General features: G+C 39.5%; 1 protein-coding gene across 1 annotated transcript in view; it reads right to left on the bottom strand.

Moving 5' to 3' along the window:
* The window catches only part of FZD3 (frizzled class receptor 3), a 65,508-nt gene that overhangs the window by 25,207 nt on the left and 12,606 nt on the right, over positions 1-27,695 (bottom strand). The window contains exons 3-4 of the mRNA XM_030037662.1: positions 9,368-9,564; positions 6,777-7,794 (exon numbers count right to left, since the gene is read on the bottom strand). Of these exons, the coding sequence (XP_029893522.1) occupies positions 6,777-7,794; positions 9,368-9,564 (1,215 nt within the window). The remainder of the gene's footprint in view (positions 1-6,776; positions 7,795-9,367; positions 9,565-27,695) is intronic.

The raw sequence follows: 27,695 nt of genomic DNA, 5'->3' as shown, positions 1-27,695 counted from the left end.
TGTTCTAAACTCACCCTGCTATTAGGTCTTCCCCATCAACAGTGAATCAAATGTGCTATCCACATCTGCTTCCATTCCTCTAAATAATACCAAAAAGATAAGTGGGGAGCACCACCTTCACTCTTAGCAAGTTAGCACCAAGGTCTTTTAATCCGGTAAAGCCACAAGAGTAAGAAAATTATGAATATCAGATCACAAGCAAAGATAATTCATACTGTTTAGTTTCATTGCTCAAGGACTCCCACTAGGGTAGAAAATGTCTTTGAAATAGTTTATTTTTCTTTTTTTACTCTTTAATATCTAAATTAGATGTCTCTTCCATCAGCACAGTGCCTAGCCTAGCCCTGAAGCATTCCTGAAAACTGTGGAGAGTCTATTTATGTTTAGATTTAAGAGAAATCTTAAATCTTAAGAGAAATTTAACTCGGGACCTCCTTAACTTTGCAGGAAATCTGATTTTGTGGTTCAGCCCAATATACCTTTCCAGGCTTAAACTATCTTACACAGTTCAATTATGGGAATAAGAAAAGAGATAAAAGCTTTTAAGACCATACTCTGCCATTCCAAGAAAGCAGACACATTTCCTTATCTTGGGAAGATGACAATTACCACTTTCTTCTACCTTTGAATGTTTCCAGCTTGATGCAGCCCTTTCCTTTCCTCTGGGCTAGAAAAGCTGTATTGACCATTTGGACTCCTACTTTTCATAAGAGAAATGTACATTACAACCAGCTTTGGAGACAGACTTTGCTCAGTATCTATTTCACTTTGTAGACAAATTCATCCCAGTGTTGAGACATATTTTCAGAGACTGGGGCAGGTCACTGTGTCCCAGTTTGATTGCCTTTGTAATTTCCAAGAGGAACAAAACTCTGACACTATCCTTGTAAAGAACAAAACACCGTGGTGCACAGAGGACAAGAATATGTAACAGCAGCTAAATGCACTTCACACTTTTTTTTTCCCCTTTTACCCTACTTTTTACCTTACATCAGATATATCTGAGGTTAGATATCTGATAGAAAGGAACTTACGGCTTTTATGGCAACAGGAATTCAAAACCTGACTGGACACAGTCGTGGGCTGACCCTGCTTGAGCTGGGGGTTGGACTAGATGATTTCCAGAGGTCCCTTCAACCTGAGCGATTCTGTGCTTCTGTAAAGCGACTGGCCAAAATTTTATCCCACTCCACTACTTCATCTGAATTAGTTCCCATAGCATGACATGCTCCGTCAACATACAAGGTGGAAATTGCAAAGTAAGAGAGGAAAGAGAAACTTTGAAAGCTAACCATTGGGTCAGGACTGCTGACTAAAAAGCCAAGCCAGTACCAAGAACTTGTTAAGAATGGTAAAATTATTAGAGAGATGATGATGATGATAGCCACACTAAACAGCAACAGGAGCATGCAGCATCTTATTTCCCCAAGTGTCCCTCCTTGAGCCCAAGGTTACAAATATCCAACTCTCTGTTCAAGGCTCTGCCCTCTGAATGACGATACGGTATTGGTAGAACCACTGCTGTTACAAACAGAAACAGAAGGAGGAGCAGCAAAGCATGTATTTTCAACCATAGCAAAAGAGATGACTAGATATGATTATTTTATGATTGGATCATGTCACACTTCCCTGCTTTTTTCCCTTCATTTCTGCATTTTATCTTGCTGTAAAATTACGCTATACTCTCATAAAAAGAGATTACATATGAGATAAAAGTCTGACCTGAAGAACATGTAATGCACACGGCCCAGTTAAAATGCTACATTTATGATGAAGGTACCAGGTTCTATAGCTAAAGAAAATTAATTTCATTTTCCACTGCATGAACTCTTGCACAAAAACATTAATCCATTTTTTGAGGCCAAGCACAAATTCATTTTTTAAGGCAATGAGTGAAAAGTGGGATACCAACATAAAATTCAGTTCCTTATTTGAATATTACTGTTCTGAAAGCAGATTACAAAGGCACTGTTCCCCATTCCAGGAAAAGAGAAATGTCCCCACTTTGGTGAAAATGGAGGTGGACGAGTTAAGACATTTTTAGGCCACTGTGAGCAAATATTTCACAGAGAAGTAATACTGACTGGCAAGACTAATTACATCAGGCAATTACTGCAAATAGTCCTAGCATCAGAAACAATAAAAATAATTATTTGTGGTAACACTTTAGTCAAGAATCATAGAATGGTTTGGGTTGGAAGCGACCTTAAAGATCATCTAGTTCCAACCCCCTGCCATGGGCAGGGACACCTTCCACTAGACCAGGTTGCTCAAAGCCCCGTCCAACCTGGCCTTGAACACTTCCAGGGATGGGGCATCCACAACCTCTCTGGGCAACCTGTTCCAGTGCCTCACCACCCTCACAGTGAAGAACTTCTTCCTTACATCTAATCTAAATCTACCCTCTTTCAGATTAAAGCCATTACCCCTTGTCCTATCACTACATGCCCTTGTAGAAAGTCCCTCTCTGGCTTTCCTGTAGGCCCCCTTTAGGTACTGGTAGGCTGCTAGAAAGTCTGCCTGGAGCCTTCTCTTCTCCAGGCTGAACAACCCCAACTCTCTCAGCCTGTCCTCATAGCAGAGGTGCTCCAGCCCTCTGATCATCTTAGTGGCCCTCCTCTGGACCCGCTTGAACAGATCCATGTTCTTCTTATGTTGGGGACCCCAGAGCTGGACGCAGGACTCCAGGTGGGGTCTCACCCGATCGGAGCAGAGGGGCAGAATCCCCTCCCTCGACCTGCTGGTCCTGCTTCTTTTAATGCAGCCCAGGATATAGTTGGCTTTCTTGGCTGCAAGCACACATTGCCAGGTTGTATTCAGTTTTTCATCCACTAATAGCCCCAAATCCTTCTCCGCAGGGCTGCTCTCAATCCACTCATCGCCCAGCCTGTATTTGTGCTTGGGATTGCCCCAACCCACGTGCAGGACCTTGCACTTGGCTTTGTTGAACTCCATGAAGTTCACACAGGCCCACCTCTCAAGCCTGTCAGGGTCCCTCTGGATGGCGTCCCTTCCCTCCAGTGCGTCAACTGCACCACACAGCTTGGTGTCATCGGCAAACTTGCTGAGGGTGCGCTCAATCCCACTGTCCATGTTGCCGACAAAGATGTTGAACAGCGCTGGTCCCAATACCAACGACCCCTGAGATACGCCGCTCATCACTGCTCTCCACTCAGACATCGAGCCATTGACCACAACTCTTTTGAGTGCGACCATCCAGTCAATTCCTTATCCATCCATCAAATCCATGTCTCTCCAATTTAGAGACAAGGATGTCGTGCAGGACAGCGTCAAATGCTTTGCACAAGTCCAGGTAGATGAAATCAGTTGCTCTTCCCTTATCCAGTGCCGTAACCCCACTGTAGAAGGCCACCAAATTTTTCAGGCATGATTTGCCCTTAGTGAAGCCATGTTGGCTGTCACCAATCACCTCCTTATTTTCCTTGTCCCTTAGCATAGTTTCCAGGAGGATCCACTCCATGATCTTGCTGGGCACACAAGTAAGACTGACTGGCCTGTAGTTCCCCGGGTCTTCCTTTTTTCCCCTTTTTAAAAATGGGGATTTCACCCATTTTCCAGTGAGTGGGAACTTCCCCAGACTACCACAACTTCTCAAATATGATGGATAGTGGCTTAGCCACTTCATCTGCCAGTTCCCTCAGGACCCACGGATGCATCTCATCAAGTCCCATGGCCTTGTGCACCTTCAGGTTCCTTAGACGGTCTCGGACCTGATCTTCTCCTACGGTGGGCAGTTCTTCATTCTCCCAGTCCCTGCCTTTGCCTTGACTTGGGCAGCGTGGCTGGAGCACTTGCCTGTGCAATTTGCCATTATTCATATTGAAAGAAGGATGCTCTAATATAGCAACCTTGGTGGTTTTAACTAAGTTATGAGATTTGTCCAGGTTGATACAAAACACAGCTCCCTAAGCTGCCTAAGGTGACATCCACAAAAACAATGTCTTTCCCCTACAGTGTGGAAAATGCAATTAAATTTCTTAATTATATTAGATACATTGTATATACTGTAAATAAACCTCACCTCTCAATGTAGTAGTTGTTTTTTCCTTACTAAAGGAGACTCAAGGAAACAATATTCACTCCACTCAACTTTTGACAGCTCATCTCAGAGGTCATCTGAGCCCTCACACCCATGGTACGAGAGGGGCGACTGCTGCCTGTTTTACCTGCTGTTGCTGCCCAGGCAACAGATTAAAGCTACTGCCTGAACAGCAGCAGCCCACGACGCTACAGAAAACTGAGGACCAGGATGCGCTCATGGGGAGAGAGCTGCTGCCACCTTTTACAAACCCTTCCCCTCCTTCCTAGTCTCTCCCAGAAACGTGGAGCACCGAGGACACTGAGGGCAAGGTAAGGTAACAGGAGCTCCTTCTTGCCCTGCACTTACTCCTCAAAGAGAGGGAATACTGGGATATTGATTTCCTGTCTTTGTGGCAAAAAAAGTTTTTATTTCACAAGGAAAGCAACAGATGCCTCCCAGATCTGACAAACAAAATACGTAGCCAGGTCAACCCAGGAAACATCCAGGTAGCCAGAAATCAAGATTGAAGCATAAAGGTATCCTGTTGCTTCCTCCATTTTGGGACTATTTAGCCCTTTAGGCAGTCAAAGAAACATGATGTCTATTTTTCATTTGAACACCAGCTGTGGAGGCTCTTTTTGGTTTAGCAGCAGCCAGGAGAATCTGCAGCAAATTATTAACCCCCCTGTATCTCCTGCATGAAGCAGTCACACAGGAGGGAGGCATGCCTGGTGCAGCTGCATACTCAAACTCCCCCATTAGCAATTTTCCAGAATGAGTTACTGTGGCATCATCCTCTGATGGCAAAGATGATGTAACGGTTGAACGGACTAATGAATTTTTAACCTCAGATTTGCTCAGTATGCCTATGCAAGCAGCAAATTCCAACTACCACAACCCCGTGTAAGGTTTGCATATAAAACCTATGTCCACTGTGGAATCAGCTACAGCTCTCAATTTAGACTAGTCTAATCTCAGAAACCGATATTCAAATATTTGAAGTTAGGTTAAATAACATCAAGGCTTTGAAAAAATATGGTCTTATTTTGCAAGTGAGTGATACTCTGCACAAAGCTTTACATTTTCCCCTAATTTAATAATATATTTTACTAGCATGATCTAAGGATAAAATTATTTTTCCCCACAGCTTTGGAAATCTGTTTCAATTGTAAGTCTGGATAGTTTAATTAGGGAAGCATGTTTAGTTTAAGAAAAAAAATTGGATGGGTTAGAAGAAAAACCCTTCTAATACTCCCTAGGGTCTACGGGTCCTTCAACCCAATTTGATGTGAATGAAACCATTATTGTTCTTTTGACTCCCGCTGAGCCATTATGTTAACGGTTTTCTAGAGATTTGAGTAGCATTTTACTACATGTTTTTGTTATTCCACTAGCCAGGATTTTAGCCCTGAGACATCTGAAGTTTCAAGCTTTAAAATAGATTCTGTTCAACATTCTGAGATAGCAATATCCTTTTAATTTTATAGATTCTTATACAAATTTTAGATTGGCATATGGTGGGTATTTGAAAATAACTGAGAGAAAACTGCATGTCCCTCTTTTTAAGCATCAGTCAGTCTAACATATTAAAACCTGCAGCAATGAAGACTCAATCAAGCAAATGAAACTGAACACACCCACTGACAGATATTTCCTGCCATAAAAATGCTCACACATTGGATGGGAGGGAAGAGTCACACCCTAATAAAATCTAACAGAGAAAACAATAAAAAGGGTTAAAAGGTAATAAAAGGATTACTATCAAGCTATATAGACTAAGCCAAACCTTTAAGTGATATTTTATTGCATTAAAATGTGAGCTTTGATCATGCAGCTGGTGTTTTAACTGCTTAAGAGCCAAAATACTAACTTTTTTTTATACCCCTGTGTGTGCAGCTATACAATAGATGCTTGCTGTACAACCTTCTTGAAATAAAGTTGCTTTCAAATAAATTGCAGAAAATATCTATGCAATATCATTCCAAAACCAGTTTGCCACTTTGGCTCAAAAAGGGAAGTAGGCTTCAAGTAATTAATACTTACAATACATTCTTTGCAACTTCACCAGCATAATACTGAAGTAAACAGTGGACAGTTTGATATCTAGTGCTCTTAGAGGCTTCTATTCCTGTGATAACTCAATTAAACAATTTGAGCAGGTAAGTGTCATTTTCTCAAAAAAACCCAGAACTGATGAGCTGTAAGCTCTGGTTTTCTTCAGAAGACACTTCAAGTAAGATTTTGTATAGACGTTTCTGACACATGCAGAGACTGCTCTAAAATGAGCATAAAACCTCTAGGCTAATCAAAGCAACAAAACTGTTACAGATGAACAACAAAAACTAGAAAAAGCAGTAATCAGGCTGATGACAACTCAGTTTAAATGCCAAAATTCCTTCAGAGCAAAACTTCTAACACATCTCTAATGATCAAAAATAAACTCATTAAGTCCTGTTCTTGAAGTCCATTTAAAATAGCATCTTTATATCCTGTATAGGTCCCATACAGCTCAGAAACCCCACAAAACACCAAGCAGCTGATGCAAGCCTCCAATTGTCCAATAATACCTAGTCTTCCAGAAGGCCTAATGCATTATCCAAATAATTTGAGTATGGCAAGAACCTTCCCTTGTAGGAACAGCAGCACTTTCAGTTAGGGATGACAAGTAAGTCTTAACATATCCCCTCATTACCCATTTTCTGCACTCCTGAGTATGTCACATTGGTTTCCTCACCTGATAGGGACATGGGATGTGATATTCTCGGCAGCGTTCTTGAATCCACGTCGTCTCCCACACACCTCGATAAGCCTGCTCATAGAAATAGCAGCCAATTACAACCAACAGTGGCACGAGGTACAGAACACTGAACACGCCAATCCGGATCATGAACTTCACCAGTTTGTCCTGGTTCTCTTTTTCTAATGGGATTTCAATGCGAACCCGATTGAGAGAGATAATGCCAGCTAGCAGAAGAGAAACTCCAACAACAACATACAGGCAGAGAGGTGCAAGTACAAAGTATCTTAATGCATCCACATCATAGAGGCCAACAAAACATACGCCGCTAATATTGTCACCTTCAATTTTATTCATTGCTAAGAGGATGATGGTTAGAGTTCCTGGAATGCCCCAGGCACTGGCGTGGAAGAGCAATGCTTTCTTCTCAATTGCTTCACTGCCCCATTTTGGGACAGCTGCCAAGAACCACGTGATGGTAAGAATGACCCACCAAACACTGCCAGCCATGGTAAAGAAATAGAGCACCATGAAAAGCATGGTGCAAGCTTTGTTGTGAGAGCCCTGTGTCACTGTGGAAGCCTTGTACTGGGCAGGGCTAGATGCGTTACACGCTACTCGGTCTTCAAGCAGAAAGCCAATGAAGAAAATTAATGACACCATCATGTAACAGACAGCATAAAATATTATCGGTCTTTCTGGATAGCGAAATCTTGTGACATCGATCAGAAAAGTTAAAAAAGTAAACAAGGTAGCAGAAAGGCAGACAATGGAGATCACTCCGATGAAGTAGCGAGCAAAGGAGAGCTCTTCACGCCGAAAGTACATATTTGGGCAAGGAGGGGAACAGTCCCGTACCCTCAGGAAAGAGTAACCCAGGTCAGGGTCAATTTTCAACTCCCGAGGACACCAAAAACCATAATCCCTCTGTACTGCCATTGGGGCCTCTTCTGTGGGCTCCCCAGCTAAATTGAGGTCAACAAGACGAGGATATGGCTCATCGCAATCTGGGAATCTAAAAAGTAAGAAAAGAATTATTTACAAGAAATATACACATAATTTGCAAAGACTAGTAACCTTATTTATATGTCTGACTTTAGACACACTAACTGGAGCGAAAACAAAGACAATCCAAATAATGGATAATCCATGAAATACTGTGCTATGTATAAACAGACTCTAGAACTCATTGTCCCAGAATTCAGTAGATGCTGAAACTGTAAAAGAGGTTTACAAATAAAACAGAGAAATAAATGGACAAGGGGCCCATTGGGGCTTTAAGCATAAAGGTGAGGATACAAAATCCATCTCAGGAAGTCTATAAATTTAGGCTCACTGTAAACTGAGACTATGTGCCCAAGGAAGAATGATTTTATAGAACATTCTAAAACCTTTTCCTAAGCAACTGTACTAGCTGCTATCAGGCAGGACAGTGAGCTAGTCAGACCAAAAATCCAACCTAGCACTGCTACTAGCATTAATAAATTGAAATTATGATGAAGATATTTTTGTAATTAAGTAAAGCTCTGACTGGAGGCTAAAGACCGCTGGAGGTGCAGTCTGAAGTTCTGAAGGAGAGACTGGAGGGATTCCACGCATAGCTGTCCAGTTCCTCCCTCTGCTAGATGTTATCGCCTCAACAAGCACAGCGTAAGCTAAGTATGCCTGTTCCTCTGCCACAGTTCATGTTCTGGCACAATGGCACTAACACAGCACGAGCAAAGTTTCAGTAGTTTTAGCTCTGGTTTTGAAATTTCACTACCTGGGCCTTACTGAGGAGATGGGAGGACCTAAAGGGTCCAGGCATCTGTTTGGAGTATGGAGTTAGAGCCATCTTTGATCCAGATTATCAGGACCTAGAAGCATCCTCTGACTTACTCTTTTGCTAAAAGAAGTTTTAATTGTTTTTCATTCTCTCCGATCCAACTGTAAGAGAGACTATTTCTTCTTGTTTCTGCTCCCGTATTTTAGTAGCTGTTGGAGTCACTTATAAAAAAAATAAAGCATAAAGATACTGTTTTCATTTTCATGTATATCCTGTTTCAAATAGATTGGAAGATAATCAAGTACTTTGCCATAAAGTTATTTGTATAATGTAAAGCTGAAAACATCTGTTTGCACACAAGCTCAACAAGAGGTAGATGCTCTGAAAACAGAGCCTTGAGATTTTATACACTCATCAATACCAGCCAGCTCCCCCTTCAGAAAAAGAGACTATTAATCTCTAGCTTATGTAATTTTGCCTAACCCTCAGAGAAATTTATAGCAGTATCACCTATTAAACTTCGGTATAGCAGACAAAACCAGGTCAGCACAAATGACAAAGAAGAAGAAAAATAGATGGGTATATTCATTCATTTGAGAATATGCATGTGCAGTTTACAGTAATTGCCCACAGAAATTTTCAACTTATCTGATAGAAATATGAACACAGTTTCCACTCCAGGAAACAGGCTGTTACACAAATGAAAGGGAAAATAAGGACACTTGTAATGGAACACGTTTAAAATGTCTATTTTAGATCATAAAACATCCTAGATCATACTAACATTTTATCCTGGGATTCCAAAAAAACCATATTTGCTCACCTGGTGCACTCCATATCCTCGGGCCAAGAGACCCCAAACATCTCCATGAGTTTGGAGCACTCGCTGTATGCTCTTTGACAGAGTCTGCGACAAGGGAGAGTAACACGGCCATACTCCATGCACACAGGAGCATAGAGGGCACACAGAAATGGTCGAAAATCTCTGGAGCATTCCAAATTCACCATTGGATGAAATGGCTAGAAAAGAAAAAGGAGAATTCAATAGCTACAAACAGCAGTTTTGTAAAACATTTCAGCATGAAGCTGTAATTTGTCTCATGAGGTGTTAGGGCTTTCACAACCATAACCACGACCTTCTTTTTCTGAACTTTGTCTGTTGGAAGAAGAGATCATCATAACACAGCACTTACGTATTTTAGGAAGACAGGCAATCAAGAAGCCTGGGGACAATGACAAAGATTCACAAGGGACATTTATGTACTTGATTTGCATTAAAATCAATGGGAATTAAGACAGCTAAACACCTCTGAGGATTCAGGCTTAGCTTCACACTCTCCAATAACAGTCACATAAATTTGATTCCTTTTAGTGCTTGTGTAACTGACAGACACATCATTAATTGCTAGCTGCTTATTTAGTAGGATAATATGAAAAACTTGCATCTGGTTGATGAGGATACAGTCTGAAGAATGTTAGATAATGCAAGATTCCTTGACAGTATAGAAATATAGCATAGTGTGATCTTTCAAATATTATTTTCAGATCATGACATAATAATTCTAAAGAATCTCTCTATTTCTTGAATTTCTTCAGCGAGGCAGTGTTCTTCATATCTTTCTACAAAATGCAAACACAGGACATTTTCCATCACCTTCTTCCCACAGTACCTTGTGAACTGAAGAGAACCCATCTGTTAAAATCTCAGTTCTATCATCAGAGTATATCTGTAGACAGAAAACAGTCCCAGTGTGCATGCTATCATTGTTATATAAATTCTCATACAGACATAGAACTTTCTAGCTTCCAGAACAGGGCTGTAGTCACAGTGATGTCACATTAAGTATGTCATTTATTGACTAACTATCAGAAAGCACTGTGAAATCAAAGCCAGAAAAAATTAGTCAGCAAAAATAACTGGTGTCTTGTGCTACTGTGTTGCTTTCTAACAGGTTTAATTAATGATGATAGCAACACTCCTTGGAAGCTCCAAGAGAAAATCTATCACGACTAGCCAATATACAGCTCTTCTTAAGTATTTCTGAAGATGAAAAAGAAGGAAAAATGTAGGACAGGGATTTATGTCTTAATAAAAACTGGTGCACATTGATAATCCATGTTATCTTCTTACTATCCAGCCTGGGTTCATTTTCCTCTTGCTTGTTTTGGCTTGTCTTTAAAACTCTCCAGGAGTCAATATCTTATTCTGAGTTTGTGTGGCAACTACCACTATACAAAGCCTCACCATATCTTCGGATATTAATACAAGATCAATTATATTCTCTTAAGAGTGGAACTACAGAATATTGAAATACATTAGGACTTACAACTCTAGAATAAAACAAAACAGCGTATGAATGCTGAGTTACTCTGCTTCCTCCAGACTGGAGAAACAGCAGTGACATTTTAGTAAGCCACTTTTTTTCCTTGACTTATATTTCAAATGATAGCTTGAAGGGAAAAGGTGACAGTTGCTTGATCAATGGTAATGCTAACATGAACTCTGTTCTAGATAGATTTTTATAAAAAGTCCATTATCTTGATACCAGAGTTTCCTCTTCTCCACAGCCTAGCAGGATTATACAGCAAGAAGTCTTATCTTCAGAATTTGTGGTGCAATAGCAGAAGCACAAATGAACCTGCTCACTCTCTATATATAAAACCTAAATCTTATTATAACTGAAACTGAAGACTAGGCTGTAGAAAGATTACACTTTCAAAGAGCAATTTCCTGAGAAGTATTTTAAACCAATTCAATGTTTTCTTTTTCCGAACTACAGAACAGAACAGACCCAACAACAAAAAATAGGTCATCTTCTGTGGCAATATAAATGACAATTACTAGAAATTATGAGGAAAAGTTTCACATTTCAGTTCTTCCTTATCACCTCCTTAGTCTTCCAACTCTTCCTATATGTCTCCTTTGCTCTGCAAAAGGTTAATTTTTGGAATACAAGACACAAACATGCTGTGATTTTACTGATTTTTTTTTTAAAGCATAATTATTATCTACCAAGGTGATTAAATTCTCTTCAGTGCTATGCATTTTTGAAAATGTTGTCACATAAAAACAGAGCCATGCAATGTGGCGATAGCTTGTATGAAGAGCAGTATAAGCCTTCAGAGCTATTGACAAGGAAAAAGGAAGCAACAGTTGGCAAGTATTTACATTTACAAGCTCATTGTTACTCAAGGAACACTTTCTATTTGGCTAGACATTTACTGCAGATGCACATATGTTTTTATTTTTAAATACTTATTGCTTATGATACATTTAAAGCTATTGTTTGACAACAAGGATCCAAGAAATTGATTCTAGGTAGTTATGACACCTGACATGACTGGAAAAGCTGAAGATAATAGTCTTCCTTTATTTGATGGAAAGGGAAAATAAAATGAAAACGCCAGTTTTATTTTGGAAAGTGTTTAACTTACTTTCTTTTCAAAGAACCTTGAAAATAAGAAAATGAAGTTATATCTTTATGAAAAAGAGCTACTGGCTTAATGCCTGCACTCCGCAAACTCTTGCCTCCTGCCACTGCAGTTTTGCATGTACCCATACCCAAATTTCAAGTTCTCCTGACAAATGGTCTACTACTACTCTCCTCTGATACACCTTCCATTATGAAAAGATGTTTCAGAAATTTCTCTTTTCCTGCTACTTCACCTTCACTAAAAGATCTGTTTGGTTTTGGGTGATTTGCAGAAAGCTGTACCATTTAGGAAGATCCCAGACTATCTCAAGGTGTGCACGTAAGAAAACTGTGCAAACAGAGCTCCAGATCATGGCTATTGCAAAGCAAAGGAAAAGTAGTAAAGCAAGTTCAAGGGAAGAGAAAGGTACCAGTATTTCCTTGTATCCTGTTGATGCTGCTACAGACAGGTGGCTGTTGTAATGGCTTTCAGCCAACACCCAACGACACTGGGCTATGGTGTCCGAGGGAATATTGGAACTGAGACAGGAAACGTCCAAAAATGGGGATGCAGAAGGTGCTCTTTGGCAATGGCTCCACGGTTTGAAAGAGCACTCTCAGCAAGAGCAGCGCGTTCCGTGGCTGTCCCCTTCAGCAGCCCGAGGGCTAAGTTACAGGGGGCTCAAACACGCAGGATGCGAGACAGCTGCCTAAACACCGGCTTCTTCTGCTATCTAAGATGCCATTTATTCTCCAAGACATCCACATGGGCCTGGATGATCAGGCACAAGACCTGCCCTCTCTTGGGCCTTACAGATATGACGCAGGGTCTCTGCAGAGACCCACTCCCTTCTGGCATGGCAGCTGGAGGCTGGGTTGAAGATGCTGAAACATCTGAAGAAACACTAGTGTAACTGAATCTTCCCTGACAAAGTCCCCCAGAGGGCACGTTAGCTGCACTTAGGGTTCTTTAGAGCTGCAGAAAACAAGTCTGGTTTTGAGCATGGCCTCGGCATACTCGTCAAAACACAGTACGGATATACTCAACCCCAACAACACTGAAGAAATACACTTAAAGCAGGGGTAATTTAATAGGACTGTTCCCCTATTGCTGGCTGTTCTGTTTCTCAGCAACTCCAGGCCCCTCTCACATCATTCTGTCTCTCAAAATAGTAACTGCAGGCAGACAAAAACTCTCTTATGAATTATATCAAATCAGTTTATTTTAAAATCATGAAGATGCTAAGCTAGACAACAGAAGAAGAAAAAACCCTACAACCACGCCTCATAATGCAGAAAAAGAGACTTACTTGCTTTCAACCAGTAACAGCAGCATTCATGCCTGTAAGCAGCTCAGTCTGTAAGTACCCTATCTCTAAAATTATCTTACCCCGTTGTGGCTCCTAAGATGAAAAGTCACTTCCACCTACTGGTTATGTTGTTCTCTATTAAAAATAAAGCCAGGGAGATTAAAAGACTTTTTTTTATGCTCTTGTCCAAGGACACAGTGCAAGTTACGACATTTAGCCCTACTCCACTGGTGCCTAACAAAAGGCGCTCTGTTTAAATGGGACATGCTTTTGAAGAATGCCTGTTGAACAACTCAATATATAGAGGAAAAAGGAAGAGGACAAGGACAAGAGAAGACGTGATAGCCAAACTGATTTCAATAATTCAGGCCAAGCCCTGGGAAATCCAAGAAAGGGAAGAGATAAAAGTTTAAGAAGAGATAAACACTTCTTTGCTCCTCAAGGTACTTAAGTATTTAAAATATGCCAGATCATGTAACTGTATAATATATCTACAGTTGTATACCCACTGGTCTTTCTACCTCTGAGAACAATCTTTATGACCATGCAAATTCCTTCAAACCCAGTGATAACAGCAGCATTATGAACTCAACTTTTTTTCAGACTGAGTCAGAACACTCTCATCCCTCCTTTGCTTTGCCATGCAGGTGTTGTGTACCCAATAACATGCCACAATCATGTATCACTGCTTTCCTCAGAGCAGTCCAACTTGCAGTACAACCTTACCCATCTCTTCTTTCCCTCTTCCCCAGAATTTTCTTTGCTGGTAGCAAAGTTGCTTTAAGAAAGTTCCCAATTCCCAGCAGTGTGGCCCCAGCCCCTTCCCTCCATACAATTCCTACCTCCTGAAAATATTTTAATGGCCATGGTCTAACAGAGAGCAGAAATTTCCTGCTTGCCTTTGGTTTTCTTTCATTATTTTTTTTTCAGGAGGGGATGAAAGACAAAGGAGAGCCGGAATGATATGTGTAGATTTTTCCTCCCAAATAATTTTTTAAACAAATACTCACTTCTGGTTACAAAGCAAGAGCAATAACTCTAACTATAAATACACCGTGGAACTGCGTTGCAGTTTCAGACTTCTCATATTACTGAGAGATAATAAACTAAATTCTACCTTTTATTTTACACAGCAGTAGTCATTTAGCTGGCTGTTATTTGGGAATTGACATTATTGCAAGATTTAAATGAAATTATTTTGGTGATCTTTCACTATTCTATTTGTTATATATTCCTTTCTTTTAACAGAAAACTAAACAGGAAGCATTGTCATAAACTCACAGATGGAAGGAGGGAAGTTTTCTTCCCTCAGGCTCATGGGAAAAGAGTGATGCTATGACTATCAATTACTGTTGCAATTCTCCAGTGGAAGCAACTGCCTCAGGGCGCCTCCTGTCTCAGGCCAGCCATATGATCTGCTCTTTCTGTCCTGTGTTGCCCTATGTTTGAATTTAGCTTGCTATTCATTAGGAAAAACCCTTGAATTGTATCTCAAAGTGCATGGACTAAAACGCTTTCCAGGCTACCTCCCGAGGAGAATGGCAGAAGCTGCAGCTAGATTTAACTCTTCAGACAACTGCTAGTTAGACTGAACATGTTACTGCCTCCTGCTTTTGATAACCACACGTCTTCTCTGATTGAACTGCTCTCACAGCTCTGACAGTTGATGTGAATGCTCTCTAGAGACTGTTATAAGCAGAACTGGTTTTCTTGAGACAGTGGAAATTTGTTCTCCAATGGCTCTGACCTGCACGGTCCTCCGAATCCTGCTAGGTTTGCTGGAGCCTACAGCCCACAGCCATGCTGATACACAAACTTAACCTGAAAATATTTCTTGTAAGTTAATATCCTGAGCTGAACAACTGCTGTAGTACTTAAACTGCTGATGCTAACTTCAAATGGGGCTGTGACTGAGAGTCCTGCCTTAACCTAACTGGTGTTTCCTAAAGAAGATTAGAGAGTGCTCACACAGGCACAGCAAAGCAGGTGATTTGCAAAGAGCGGTGATCCGGGGCACTGACTTCTTCAAAAAACCATAGCCCGTCCTAACAGAAAGCTACTTTTTTTCCACTCAGTTTGGCCTGACCTAGAGAGTGCCACATAAGTAAGGGTTGCAGAAAGGGCCAGAAATACATGGTCAGGTGTGTAAGTCCATTTCTTTTGGAATCAATCCACACTTGCTGAACTTAATGTGACTATAGAAGTGCAGCTTTATTGCACAGACACTTTGTTCTGTTTTCAAAAGGCAATAGGCTAATTTGCCAACGCCTGCTTTTAATGCACAGTGCCAAGACAAACTTAGTGTACAATACTTAGCATAATGTTCATTCAAAGCTTACCTCACCATTAACTTCCTTGTCTGAAGAAACTTAGGTATACTTTTTTTTGGTAATTTTTTTTAGCTTTGCACAGTGATACATGTATGAAAAGCCAAATGGGGTCAAAATTCTGGCCACCTGTTAAGCTTTCCTCTTTAGCATGGAAAAAAGCTATTATCACATTATCTGTATGAACCCTTATGAACCACATAGCCCACTGCCTTCCAATATCCCATGTCTCATAATTTGATGTTAGCTGGAAAAATTGTGGTTAAAATAAGGATTAGAATGACACTGTACTACTTTAGGGACTGGGAAGTAAAACATTTCAGAATGTTTTACCTCATTAGTAAAAATATATGTCTGCATTTAAATAGCTATTAAGTCATTCCAACAATAAAAATGTCAGGAAATTATTATGGTTTTAAATTATATTTTTCTCATGCTATAGGTTTCTCATGCTATATAGGTTGAACCAGACAATCACCTTGTTGTTCACTTTAAAACCTAAGACCAATTATTTTACCTGCCTTACTGGTGAAAGGGCAGCAATCATGCAACCCATCCTCAGCTTTCTGGTCTGTAAACAGACAGCTGAGGTCAGTTTCTCAAAGAGAGAAAAAAAGTAGGATAAAGATGAAAGTAGTTAAAAGACAGCAAATGACATTAATCTCTGTCTATATGACTAAAAAGCAAAGCCATCTGCTCTTGTTCTTTAAAGAGGTCTCCTGCTTCATTTTGAATTCTGAAGTTCCTTTGGAAGACACTAAAAAGATGGCATCCATCTGTCAATTTGCACTTTTCCTAAATGTGGTCTTTAGGTTTTAGGAACCGATGAATGCAGATGGGTGGTCCTGGTAACAATTTCCATTTGCAAGAAGCGTTAGTTTTTGTAAGACAGCTGAGACTGCTTGGACTTCCTTCTTCCTCTCTACATGCCTGCTGCGATGGGCTTGGGAGAATTCCAAAGTATCACCAAAAAATAAATATATAGTCCTCTGGACCATATTTTTAGATACTATTAAGTTAAGACTCTATAAAGCACACTTGCCTGGACAAGCAAGAGACTATTGGGCAGGAGCTGTAACTTTTGATAAAATAATATTTTTCATTTAAATGACACATTTCTATCTCCTGTGGTTGCAAAGACAACCTTCCAAGTACAAACTGAGTGTGATCACTGCTCCAATGCCTGCCGAAAAAATGCTCCAGTGCTGTTGTCACTGTGGGAAGGAGAAAGATACCCATTACGAAAGGTGGAGTGTTAGGGATAACAAACTTTTCTTTCCCTCAACTCTGCCACCGCCGACTGATCTGCATGTCAGGGACTCATGGATTATTTCTGCCTATTCAAGGGATGTCTGTCTCCTTGAAGGATAACAGGAGTGAAGAGTATAAACAATTCACTGTTGGCATGGTGCTTAAAAATTTATCTTGCTGAGTGAAGGAGGAAAAGCATTTGGTATGAATATTTGTTAGAAGACTTGACACTAACTTGAGAGCACAAAATGGAGTTGGTAGCCAGATCAAATTCTTCAGAGCTCATAAAGAGGGAATTTCTAAAAATCGGAAACATGAGGGAAAATATAAATCAGGACATAGCCAAGATCCAAAATCACCAATTAGATTCTCTTTACCTTTTCATTTTTACTGCCATCAGCATACAGAATGACAGTGTCTGCCACATAATAAACAACATTAATACCCTGCAGAATAAAATCAGACAAGTTGGATTTCTAAAATACAATGAAAGCAACACTGAATAATCCTATTGAAGAGAAATTCTTATTTCTCAAAGGCTTGATGACTTCTACTATTTCATGTGTGACTTTGCTAACTGTGGTTTTTTACACAGCTGAAATAGCAGAGTATCTAAGAGAGCTTAATACTGCATGCCAATGCAGACTACATGAAGCTCCATGTTTTCCACCGGGATGAGGGTGGAAGAAGGCTTCTGTTTTCTGAATTCTGACATTCAAGCCAAAGTGCTTCTTGACAGACTAACCAAGGGAATCTATATTATGCTGCCTCCCTTAAAAGTGAACGTGAACTGTACAGTTGTCATCATCCTCCTCCTATATGGCTGTGAAATGAAGACAAATTACAGTTGTCATCTAACGCACTTCAGGGTGCAGTTTCGTGTAAGTTTATCGACCCCTGCCTTCTCCCCTGCCACCAGCCTCCTTTGCACTGACTTGGGTTTAAGATTGATTTAAACTGTCCATGAAACTAACCTCAAAGCCACACATGCTGTATTTGGAGCATTAGTAGTGTAAAAAGCCAGGATAAGGTCCTGAATGCTGACACCTTTAAGTGTTACCATCTAAATATCTTTCCTGTATAATACACCTAGGTTGATCAATTCACTTTTTTCTAAGCTTAGTTTTTTACTGGTTTAGCTCCTTAACAACCTTACAATAGGTTTGGGTGCCAGTGCAAAATGTGCAAAAGGGACATGTTACTGGGGGATGAAGAATGGGGCACAGCTAGGCTGACCTTACAGCTAGGTAACATTGAACCCTAAGCTGTGCTGCTCAGGACATCTGGTGTGTTCATAACCATCTAAAATAGAGTTCAACTGCCCTGGACCCAGCCAGACCCAAAAAACATTACAAGGATATGTTTAAGGTAAACCCTTGAGTTTTATAGCATTAGTTCCACAACATGGAAGACAAAAGACTTCTTGCTACGGCAGAGAACAGGCGTTGATGCTATTAAAGCCCAGGAGTATAACCTTTTGCAGAAGGCTGCAAGAGAAAAAACATACTAAATGAATCAGGAAGCTCTATTTGCTACTGCCTTAGTAGCCAGTCTGCTGTCAAAATTCTCTCACACAATTGTCTTACTAGCCAAAACACCTGGTTTCATATATGAGAGTACAATGGCAGATTCAGTTGTCGTAATAAATAAACTTACTGCTTTAGCTATGAACATCAGACAGTGTTCTCAAAGAACAAATTACCATTCAAAAACTGTCACGTCTTACCTGGCTACCTTAGGATCAACATCTCCTTGGGCATAGCTTCAGTGACTTAATTTTGCTCCTATGAAAGCCCATAATGAATCTAACCTAAATACTTCAGAGAATGATCTTGCAATATCCACCAAGACTGTTGCTTTGTAATTTACTATTATATAAAAAACCAAACACAGTTGTGCCAATTGATTTTACAAATGTGTTTGGCTACACATTGAAACTTTTCTTTTTTCTGCCCAATATTTATTGTCCAAATTGAAAATCAAAAGGAATACTCAGGTAATACAATAATGCATCTCTAACAATGGAAAAATCAGGTTTTTTGGTATCTATGGCTTGGAAAGAACCAGAGCATGACACTGATCCAATACAACTATGTACATAAATAATATGATGCAAATCGAAGAAAGAACATAATCTGTTGGATTAATGCTATAAAAATTATTCTGAATAGCAAACAAAATGTATCTATAAAATGAATGCTAATATTCTAACAGCTGTGTCTTAATCTAACATTACAAACCTTGCTGGTATACCTACATACCAGCAAAAACACATTCACACACAGACATACACACACGTGTCAACAGTTGGATAGAAGAGCAGATTTGCATCTTCGGGCCTCAAAAGTAAGGATATTTCACGGCAACATTTAAAACATATTGTCTACTGGCTTGACAACTATTTATTTTCTTTCCCTCACGCTTAATTTCCAGGAAGGCTACACTATCAGTCTAGTATAATAAGCTGTCTTTTGGTATAGTTAATTCTAAAAATTAGCAGATTGTTTCACATGCATAAGTAATGTGGGATGGTTTTCCTGGATGTGTGGTCTACACTCTACAAACTCTGCAGTCCTGCTGTTCCCTAGATGAATTTAACAGAGTAGGATCCAATCCAAAGCAAGCTGCACCGTCTCCAAATCTCAATTCGACAGCACCTTCCACTTCATTTTACAGTTACTCTACTACAGCTGTTACCATTTCTCTTCTCTCTCGTATAACAATTACAGTTTTCAGACTATTTTGATTGTAAGGGTTCTCAGGGGATTATATCTGGTTTTGCGATTATTTTAGCCAATTTCTAACACAAGAAAAGTAAAGCCGCAAGTACTTAGTACTCGTCACATGCATTAATTGGGTAGATGTGGACAGATAATTATATAAGCCAGATTTTATTCAGGAAAACTTGTGTATTTACCTGGAAGTTTGAGTCTCAGCATTACCAGGGGCTCCATGCAGAATCACCCTGTACTGTTGCTGTTACTGCAAGCAAGTACAATAAAGCCATTACAAAAAAAAAAGGTGACCCGGCTAGTTGATTCTTGGGATTAACTTTCTATATTTTGGTATTATGCATTAAATTCTTCCCATGTGCTATCTGTACAGCATGTACAGCTGGACACAAACAATGGGAAAATGAGGCAGCTTTTGGGGAAATTTTCAGTCTTTGGAAAGAGGCTTTCTTTATTATAATTCTACAGTGAGTCTTTCCATTCTGAACAAATGCCAACTACATTTATTGGGATGGCTCTTAACTTTTAAGAGATTGTCCATCCCAAAATACATTTCTTTTACCCAATTACAGAATTACAAGAGGGTCACTAAACAGGTGCCTCTACTTCATCAGACAGTAATACAGAACAGGAAAGTTAAGACTGAGAAAATCTCAACTTACTCCAACATATTAAATGAAAATTAATTTCTGATCAAAATAGAAGCTTTAAGATAATGAGTTGGTGACTTCAATTTTTAACTGTTTTAAAAACATTAACCATTTTTAAAAAACATGTCCGAACACAGCAGCTGTAAATTAAAATTTAAGATTCATCAGGGGATACTATCCCTTCCATTTAGTGCCAAGTTAATGAGGTCACAGATGAACTCTACAGGGGAGGATAGGGGAAAAGAACTAAAAATAATTGCAGTTGAACACCACTTCTCCACTGGACAGAAAGCTGTTACCCACCTCACAAGTGTCTGAATGACCGATTCTGAAAGCCTCACCAAAACTATCAATCTAACAATAAAACCAAGCTCGCAGAGTTGATTTTTCTTCCCTACAGTTAATAATTTACCAGATAAATATTTGACAGGAATTCCCACAGTGCCTCCGCTTATTTGTTTCTGTGGCACCCTAAAAGCGTGCTTACTTCTCTCAAAATAGGTTAAATAATATTTTGCCCTCAAAGGTCCAGAAGTTTCTCCCTGTTGAGGGCAGAAGTTTATGCCTAGCTCTCTTCTGTATCACTAACATAGGTTTGGGAAAAATTGCTCCCACAGTGTATCCTGCACGTCTTTGAAACACTCTAGACAAGTAGGACAAGACCTAACACAATAACAGGATTAACAAGAGAGTGGGAGGAGAGAGGGGACACAGATGGAAGAAAACAAGGGAAGACAAAAAGATTATGCAACTACTCTGTGAGGCCCCTACACAGGATGATAGACCCAAATTCTTTTCCAGTTAAAAAGAATAAAGAGAAGCAAATATCTGTGGGTGCTGTGGAAGAAGTACCTCTTCAAAATGTATCTCAAATAGTAAGTGACACTCACAAGCACTGTAAATGTACTCTGTGTGTCAGGTTCTGTATGGAATACACTGCAGGGGTGTTTGCAATGGGGGAGTTGACACAGAATGGAATCAGTGGGATCAAACTATAAAAGAGCAGGTCAGATAAATAGGAAAGACTGCATTGAATTGCTTGGAGATACAACCATTCAAAGGTGGTACAAGAGACAAGAGGGGGTAAGTGTGTTTTCCCATTGATTGCCTCTTTGAATAATTGCCCGACATTGCAAAATCCCTTTTATATATATCTGTGTCTAAAAGGATAGAAAATGCAATTGAGCAAAGACCAGGTGTGGGGCTATAAGGTAGGGAAGGCGAAAAGAGCTAGAAGCCTGCTGTGATAAGCCCCATTTGGTTAGCCACAGCAGGGCTCATCTGGCAGACCACAGAAGACCACTCAGAAGGCGTTTCTGCTCTGAAGAACCATAGGAAGTTCATACAGCTGAGCTGGCTTTCCAGCTCCCTTTGTCTCTTAAACCTCAAAAGCAGCAGGATGGGGACAGGATAGTGGATAGGAGTGTACGTACGTGCATTTGTTAGTGTTTCATGATGAGTTCTGCTCAATAGCTCTTTGCCAGTTTCACTAATACTTGGCTCCCACTGCCTCCCACCTCACGGATGAGGACTAACACCCAGAGATCAAAAAGTGTCCTTTAACCCATCACACTGGCTCCTCTCTGATGGGTACAACAGGTTATGTCAGAGGAATCTGCTACCACTGTAGGAGAAACGTAAGCCGCAGATCTTTTACAGTCCTGGCTTCAATTCAACGCCCCTTTCTTGGGTCCCCTCCATGACCCTGGCTACTAATCGCAACTAGTACAAAGTGGGAGGGGAACCAAAGCCTAAATTTTAAAAGCCTGAAAGCTTACTATTTCCAGACAAAAGCAACTGCCTCCCATTGTGTCAGAAAAAAGTAACTGATGGATCTGAAGAATTATGTCGCCTTTTTGTGATACCACTTAATTAAGGTTATTCTGAATAACAGGAATAATTTAGTTGCAAAGTAAGACTAAGGAAAATGTTTGTGTACTCTTCAGGGTCTGAGATTTTGCAGTATTTTAGCCACAAGACTTTGTAAAAGTGCCACTGGAAGACAAATTTTCAAATCAGACTATTTAAAAGGTATTTCTTCCACATGAGGTAAAGACTATTTTTCTGTAAGAACTAGACAGACTATTTGTCATTCAAAAAGCTACAGAGGAAAATCTGAAGACAAAGTAACTTCACCATTCTTTAACAAATTTAAATCAAACTTTAAATAATTAACACATTTGTAAAATAAGCAGATAAAATGTCCCAAAAGCCACTTACTATCACGTGACACACATTTTTGTTTTCTTGATTTTTTTCTTTATTATTGACAGTAAGCATAAAAACTGAAATCCAAGGTCAAACTTTGTTACCACATTCTTCTCTGCAGTTATAATTCCATATTGCACCTGCCCAGATCAGACCACAATGCTAAAAATGTACAATAAGAAACCAGAAGGAGTACTCATGAGCAGGGATTCAACTAATGGGTCTGCTGATTCTGAATGGCATATATTCATCTACTCCTCCACAAAAAAGGATGCACAGATGTTAGATAATTGACAGTATGACTGAATCATTATGAAGGGAAAAAATGTAATACATGTAAGTTTTCAGAGAAAAATATTAAAACCAAAAATGATGCTTTTGGACTTGTAAGGGGGGAAAAAGCTAAGTGAATGGCTGACAAGAATTCTCTCATTGAATTTACAAAGAAAGATGTTTCTCCTTGCTCAGTGCCACAAACATGACAACTTTTGTTCTATAAATCAAGAAACAGGGAATATAAACAAGTTTACAAATTGAAAGCAACTTTTAAAAGATAAATTTCAGTTTTCTACAACACACAAAGATGAACTACAAGGAGCCTTCCTTCCTTGTTCAAATTCAAATTAACCAGCCCTTTGTGCTTCTGTTCTCTCCTCTTCTCTTTTCAAATTTCCTTCCTCGTTTCCATGGGAACCCCCTCGCTGACAAGCCTCCGAGCAGAGCAAGAGGCCAAGCTTAGCAAGGGGTGTGAAAAGGGGAGAGAGTCAAAGGGCAGAATTTGGCTCGGGAGAATCAAGATGCCAACCTTTGTCACCCCACAAAGAGGGGGTAACCATAGGAACTAACTCTGCGGGACAGGGGCAGGGAGGAGGAGGGAGTATCATGGCCAAATTCACAAAATGGGAAACAAAATGGGGAAGGTGTCATTAAAAATGCAACGCTAGAACCTACAGTGAAAAAAAAAGTCTTACAAATGAAAAAAATTAAAATAAAACTTTAAGGACCGAGTATCCAACTTCATGCTGGTTTTAAGTCCACAAAACTGCATCAAATTAATTTATATGAGACCACAAAGAAACTGGGCAGATCCAATTATCAACTCCAACACGAGTATTTAATGTTCTCCTGAAAAGATGCTGAACACTCCCCTTGACTTTGATGGGCTCTGGAGATGTTTTCTGAATGCCTCATAGATAACTGGAAACAACTCAGCTTCAGGAAGATTGCTACTGAGTGATGGCTTCAAACATGCAGAGCCAGTTTACACTAACAGTTCTGCAGAATATGGAAGGTAGTCTAGTCGTTATTGTTACTGCAAGAGCAATCTGACAGCGCAGATTTACATACAGTATATTAACATGGTATCGCATTCATACACTACATAAAAATATAAATACAGCATACTTTTATTCTTGTACCTTGTAAAAGAGACAGCAGGAGGATGAGGCATGAAACAGCTCTATAAAATCACAAACGATACATAAAGAAAAAATATGGCCCAATTGTTCACTGCATCTTCAGCACAAAAAGTAGTGAACATAAAAACAGCAGGTGGTTCGTTTGAAGAGGGGAAAAAACCCCAAAGACAGCAAATTCTTCACACAGCACCTTTAACTTATGTAACTATTTGCCACTGATTTGTGTGGATGCTAAAAGAACATATGAGTTCAGGAAGAAAACTGATAAATTTGTAGAAAAATACATCAATGGTTACTAACATAAGACATCATTTCCAAGCCACAAATTGCTGAACATGGAAGAACAGCCTGGGTAGATGTATGTTACATACCTGACCTGTTCTTATCTGCTCCACACAGCACCCATGGTGGGCCACCATCAGGTGACAGAGTACCAGGCTAAACAGATCTCCGGTCTGACTTCGTGTCGCTGTTCTTAGGTTCTTACATTTATCCATCTCCTCCCCAGTTTCATTTCTACTAGCCTGTCTCTCACACCAAATATAGTCTTTAAAAGTGTATTTTATAAAAATGTTATTGTTTTGCAGGTCCAAAGTGTTGCAAGATTGAATAATGAAATCAGTTCAAGAGCACTGGGTTCCTCAACAATTAGGGATATTTTGCAGCCCACAGGCTACTTACCTTCTGTACCAGTTTGGTGTTAGATGTAGGACAAACACTGGCTCGGTTTCCTCTAGAAAGTCACAAAACCCTGCTGCATTTGCATCTCTTAATGACCAAGATACAAAATGGGGAGTAAGGCAGCAATGCACAAATGAGGCACATGTAAATTTAAGACAATTGGTCCTTTGAACGTTAAAAACATGCTTTGATGAACTAGTCTTCCATACCACAGAACACAATAGCTTCACAGCCAAACAGGAACACCCCATTGATACAAAAATGATTCAAATCCACAAAAGCCATCCTAACTTTCTCTAAAATCACCACAAGAAGAAAACTGCAGCCATCCCAACAAGACAAATGGTAAAATTTATGACAACTGCTCCTTGATGCCTAAGTTGTTACTTCATACTTATTCTCCTCCTGTCAGTCTGTTGTGGCTTTCTTTTTGAATCCAACTACCCTATAATTGGAACCATCATCACACACTAGAGAAAGCAAGGAAAATACCACTTCCAAGTGACCAGCAAAATAAAAAGTACACCCTAGTGAAGCCACACAACTTTTAAGTAGTCCACCACTATTTACATCACTGACAACTTTCTACACAAAAAACCCATGTTTGGAAAGAATGGCAAGTCTAAAGGACAGAAAACTAAAGAGCTTCCAACCTATTATGTCAGCTCACAAGTTATAACTGAGATATCTAAATAAACTTTGTATCAGAAGAGTGTAAAGGGGGAAGAGAGAGGTAGTGCTAGTAACTTGGACTAAACAGAAGTGTTGACTTGATTCTATAGCAGACACATGAGATCTCTGCCTTATGAGGGACAGAATCTAATGCATGTACGTCCGGAATACAAGGTAGCTATTTCAGTACTAATATAGCAGAACTATATCCTCCAAGTTACACATACTACTAGATATAAGGCTAAGTCTAGTCACTGTAACAAATACTAACCTGTGCTACTACAGCATTGAATATATGATATAAACATGTTTTTTGTCCCACAATAGCTGTATCTAAGAGAATCGGCTGGCTGATTTTGATTAAGGTAAAGAAAAAGCATACAAAGATAGGAATGAATGTCTGTACACTTGTGGTAGGTAAGAGGAATGGTAAATAGTAAGACGAATATTCCCTTAATGCTCCCACACAACATTCTTTTGCTTCTGAGTTTACACTTGCAGATATAAATCTAAAACTGACTATAAAGTACACTGTCACTTAACTATTCAAAATAAATTCATGTGTGTTCCACCTTTCCTAATAATTCCTCTTTAAGCCTCCACCAGATGCTACAGAATTAGCCACAATGCAGAGCCATCTGCCTTCATGACCCTGAAAACAAGCCCACTGTGAATAGATGTTGATTAAGATGTAGATCATTCACTTTAAACTGAATCATTACATAAAACTAATGTTTTTTTCATATGCTTGCACTAAACTATTAAGGCTAAACTTCGTTTCCATATTTCCAGTTGAATCATCATTCAGAATTAATCTTTTATTCAAGAAAATATGAACATGGTGACAGAGTTCATCTTCAATGTGCAAGCAGTAGTTTATTGATTTAACAAAAAAACCCCAAACTCTACTTCTCTTCATTTTCTCTCTCACTACTAGTCTGCATTTTGAAAATATTCATATGGCATCTTGTTCTCGTTAACAAACATAGAAGACTAGAAAACAGTATTTCTGAAATTATTCTCTGGAGAACATCTATTAGCCAGGCAAAAGAAAGTAAGGGTTTCTAACACCTGCTATCTAGCTTTACTATTTGAGCACTAATTATCTACGTGGAGAAGTTTTAACCCTTGTGTTCTTTGTATTCCTTTTAGAAAGAAGCATCTCTTTAGTACTCTTTTCTTTCATGGTGCTCTGTACAGCATAGCACTATAATACCTTTATCTGGTTTCTTGAAGTGAAATGATATGGCCCCTGGAGGAAAAAATTGGAGACTCACCATCGTAATTGCTCATATTAAGCAAGCATCCATTCCACCTTAAAATGCTAGTTATAGTTCATATTCCCTTTGATTGTTGTCCTAAGATGGACCACATGCTCAGGTATGATCTAGGTCCACAAATCATTCGGTTTGCTGCTGTGGATGTGGGTACCTCCACATTGACAAATACCTTCCCCAGCAAGTCTGTATTTGACAGTCTGATTGTCAGAATTGCAATGCTTTCCCAAACACAAAAAGCTGCAGGCAACACAGCCAAAAAGTCCATCTTTTGTGCCTCTATTCCTGGACGTTACTCTGTTTGGGTTAACTGCTTCAAAAGATTTCTAGCCAAAGACAAGGCTCTTTCCCTTTCTTCCTTATTTAAGCCTCTACCAACTTCAAAGCAGGTACACATGCATAGCTCTATGCTTTATCTGAATGCAAACGATTATCACACGTGGCTGTTCTTCCTGTCCGAAGGGTCTAAATGCTTCAGTATTCATTGAATATTTAATATTCATTCAGATTATCTTGAAGTTCACTGGACCTTAATGTGAAAAGGATTGAATTGATGGTCCTAATATGACACCATCTAAGGCTATGTTCAAGAAACAGCTTCCTCAGAAGCTTCATTTTACAAAATTGTCAGATCATACTAACTTTTTTATGGATCTCTTTGGGGATGTAACAGTTCTAGTTCTTCTCAAATTGTCCTTACCCACTCAGGATTTCCACCACTTTTGCACAACACTCATGCCCTTTACAGGTCAAGACTGAAACCACAAGCTGATGTGTTTCAAACAGACAAGCTTCAGGTATTCCTAAAGCAAGAACTTCTAAGCAGTGCATTATCAGGCAGTCCTTTGCTTTGCCTCTAGTCTACAGAATCATCTTTGCAATTCTAGCTTTGAGACATTCTGGTTTCACAATAAACCAATCTATATCTTTACATGACTATTTTAAGGTAAAAAGTCAGAGTCAGAATAAGAGAATACAAAGTTAATGAAAGAGTAGGCTTTAATCAGCTGGTGCACAACTTGCATTCTTATGATCATGTACAGTTCCATTGTTCAGTAGGCATCATAATCTTACACACTAAAGAGAAAATTAATCCTTACTGCAAATTAGTGTCTAAGATTAGGGTGCTTACAAAACACCAGCTGATTAAAACCTACTTTTCCATTAGCTTTATATTCTTCTATGAGTTTTGGATGCAGAACTGAAGAATAC

Source organism: Aquila chrysaetos, chromosome 15 (genome assembly GCF_900496995.4).
Source record: "Aquila chrysaetos chrysaetos chromosome 15, bAquChr1.4, whole genome shotgun sequence".
Lineage (NCBI taxonomy): Eukaryota > Metazoa > Chordata > Aves > Accipitriformes > Accipitridae > Aquila > Aquila chrysaetos.
This window is presented reverse-complemented; position numbering and strand designations above follow the sequence as displayed.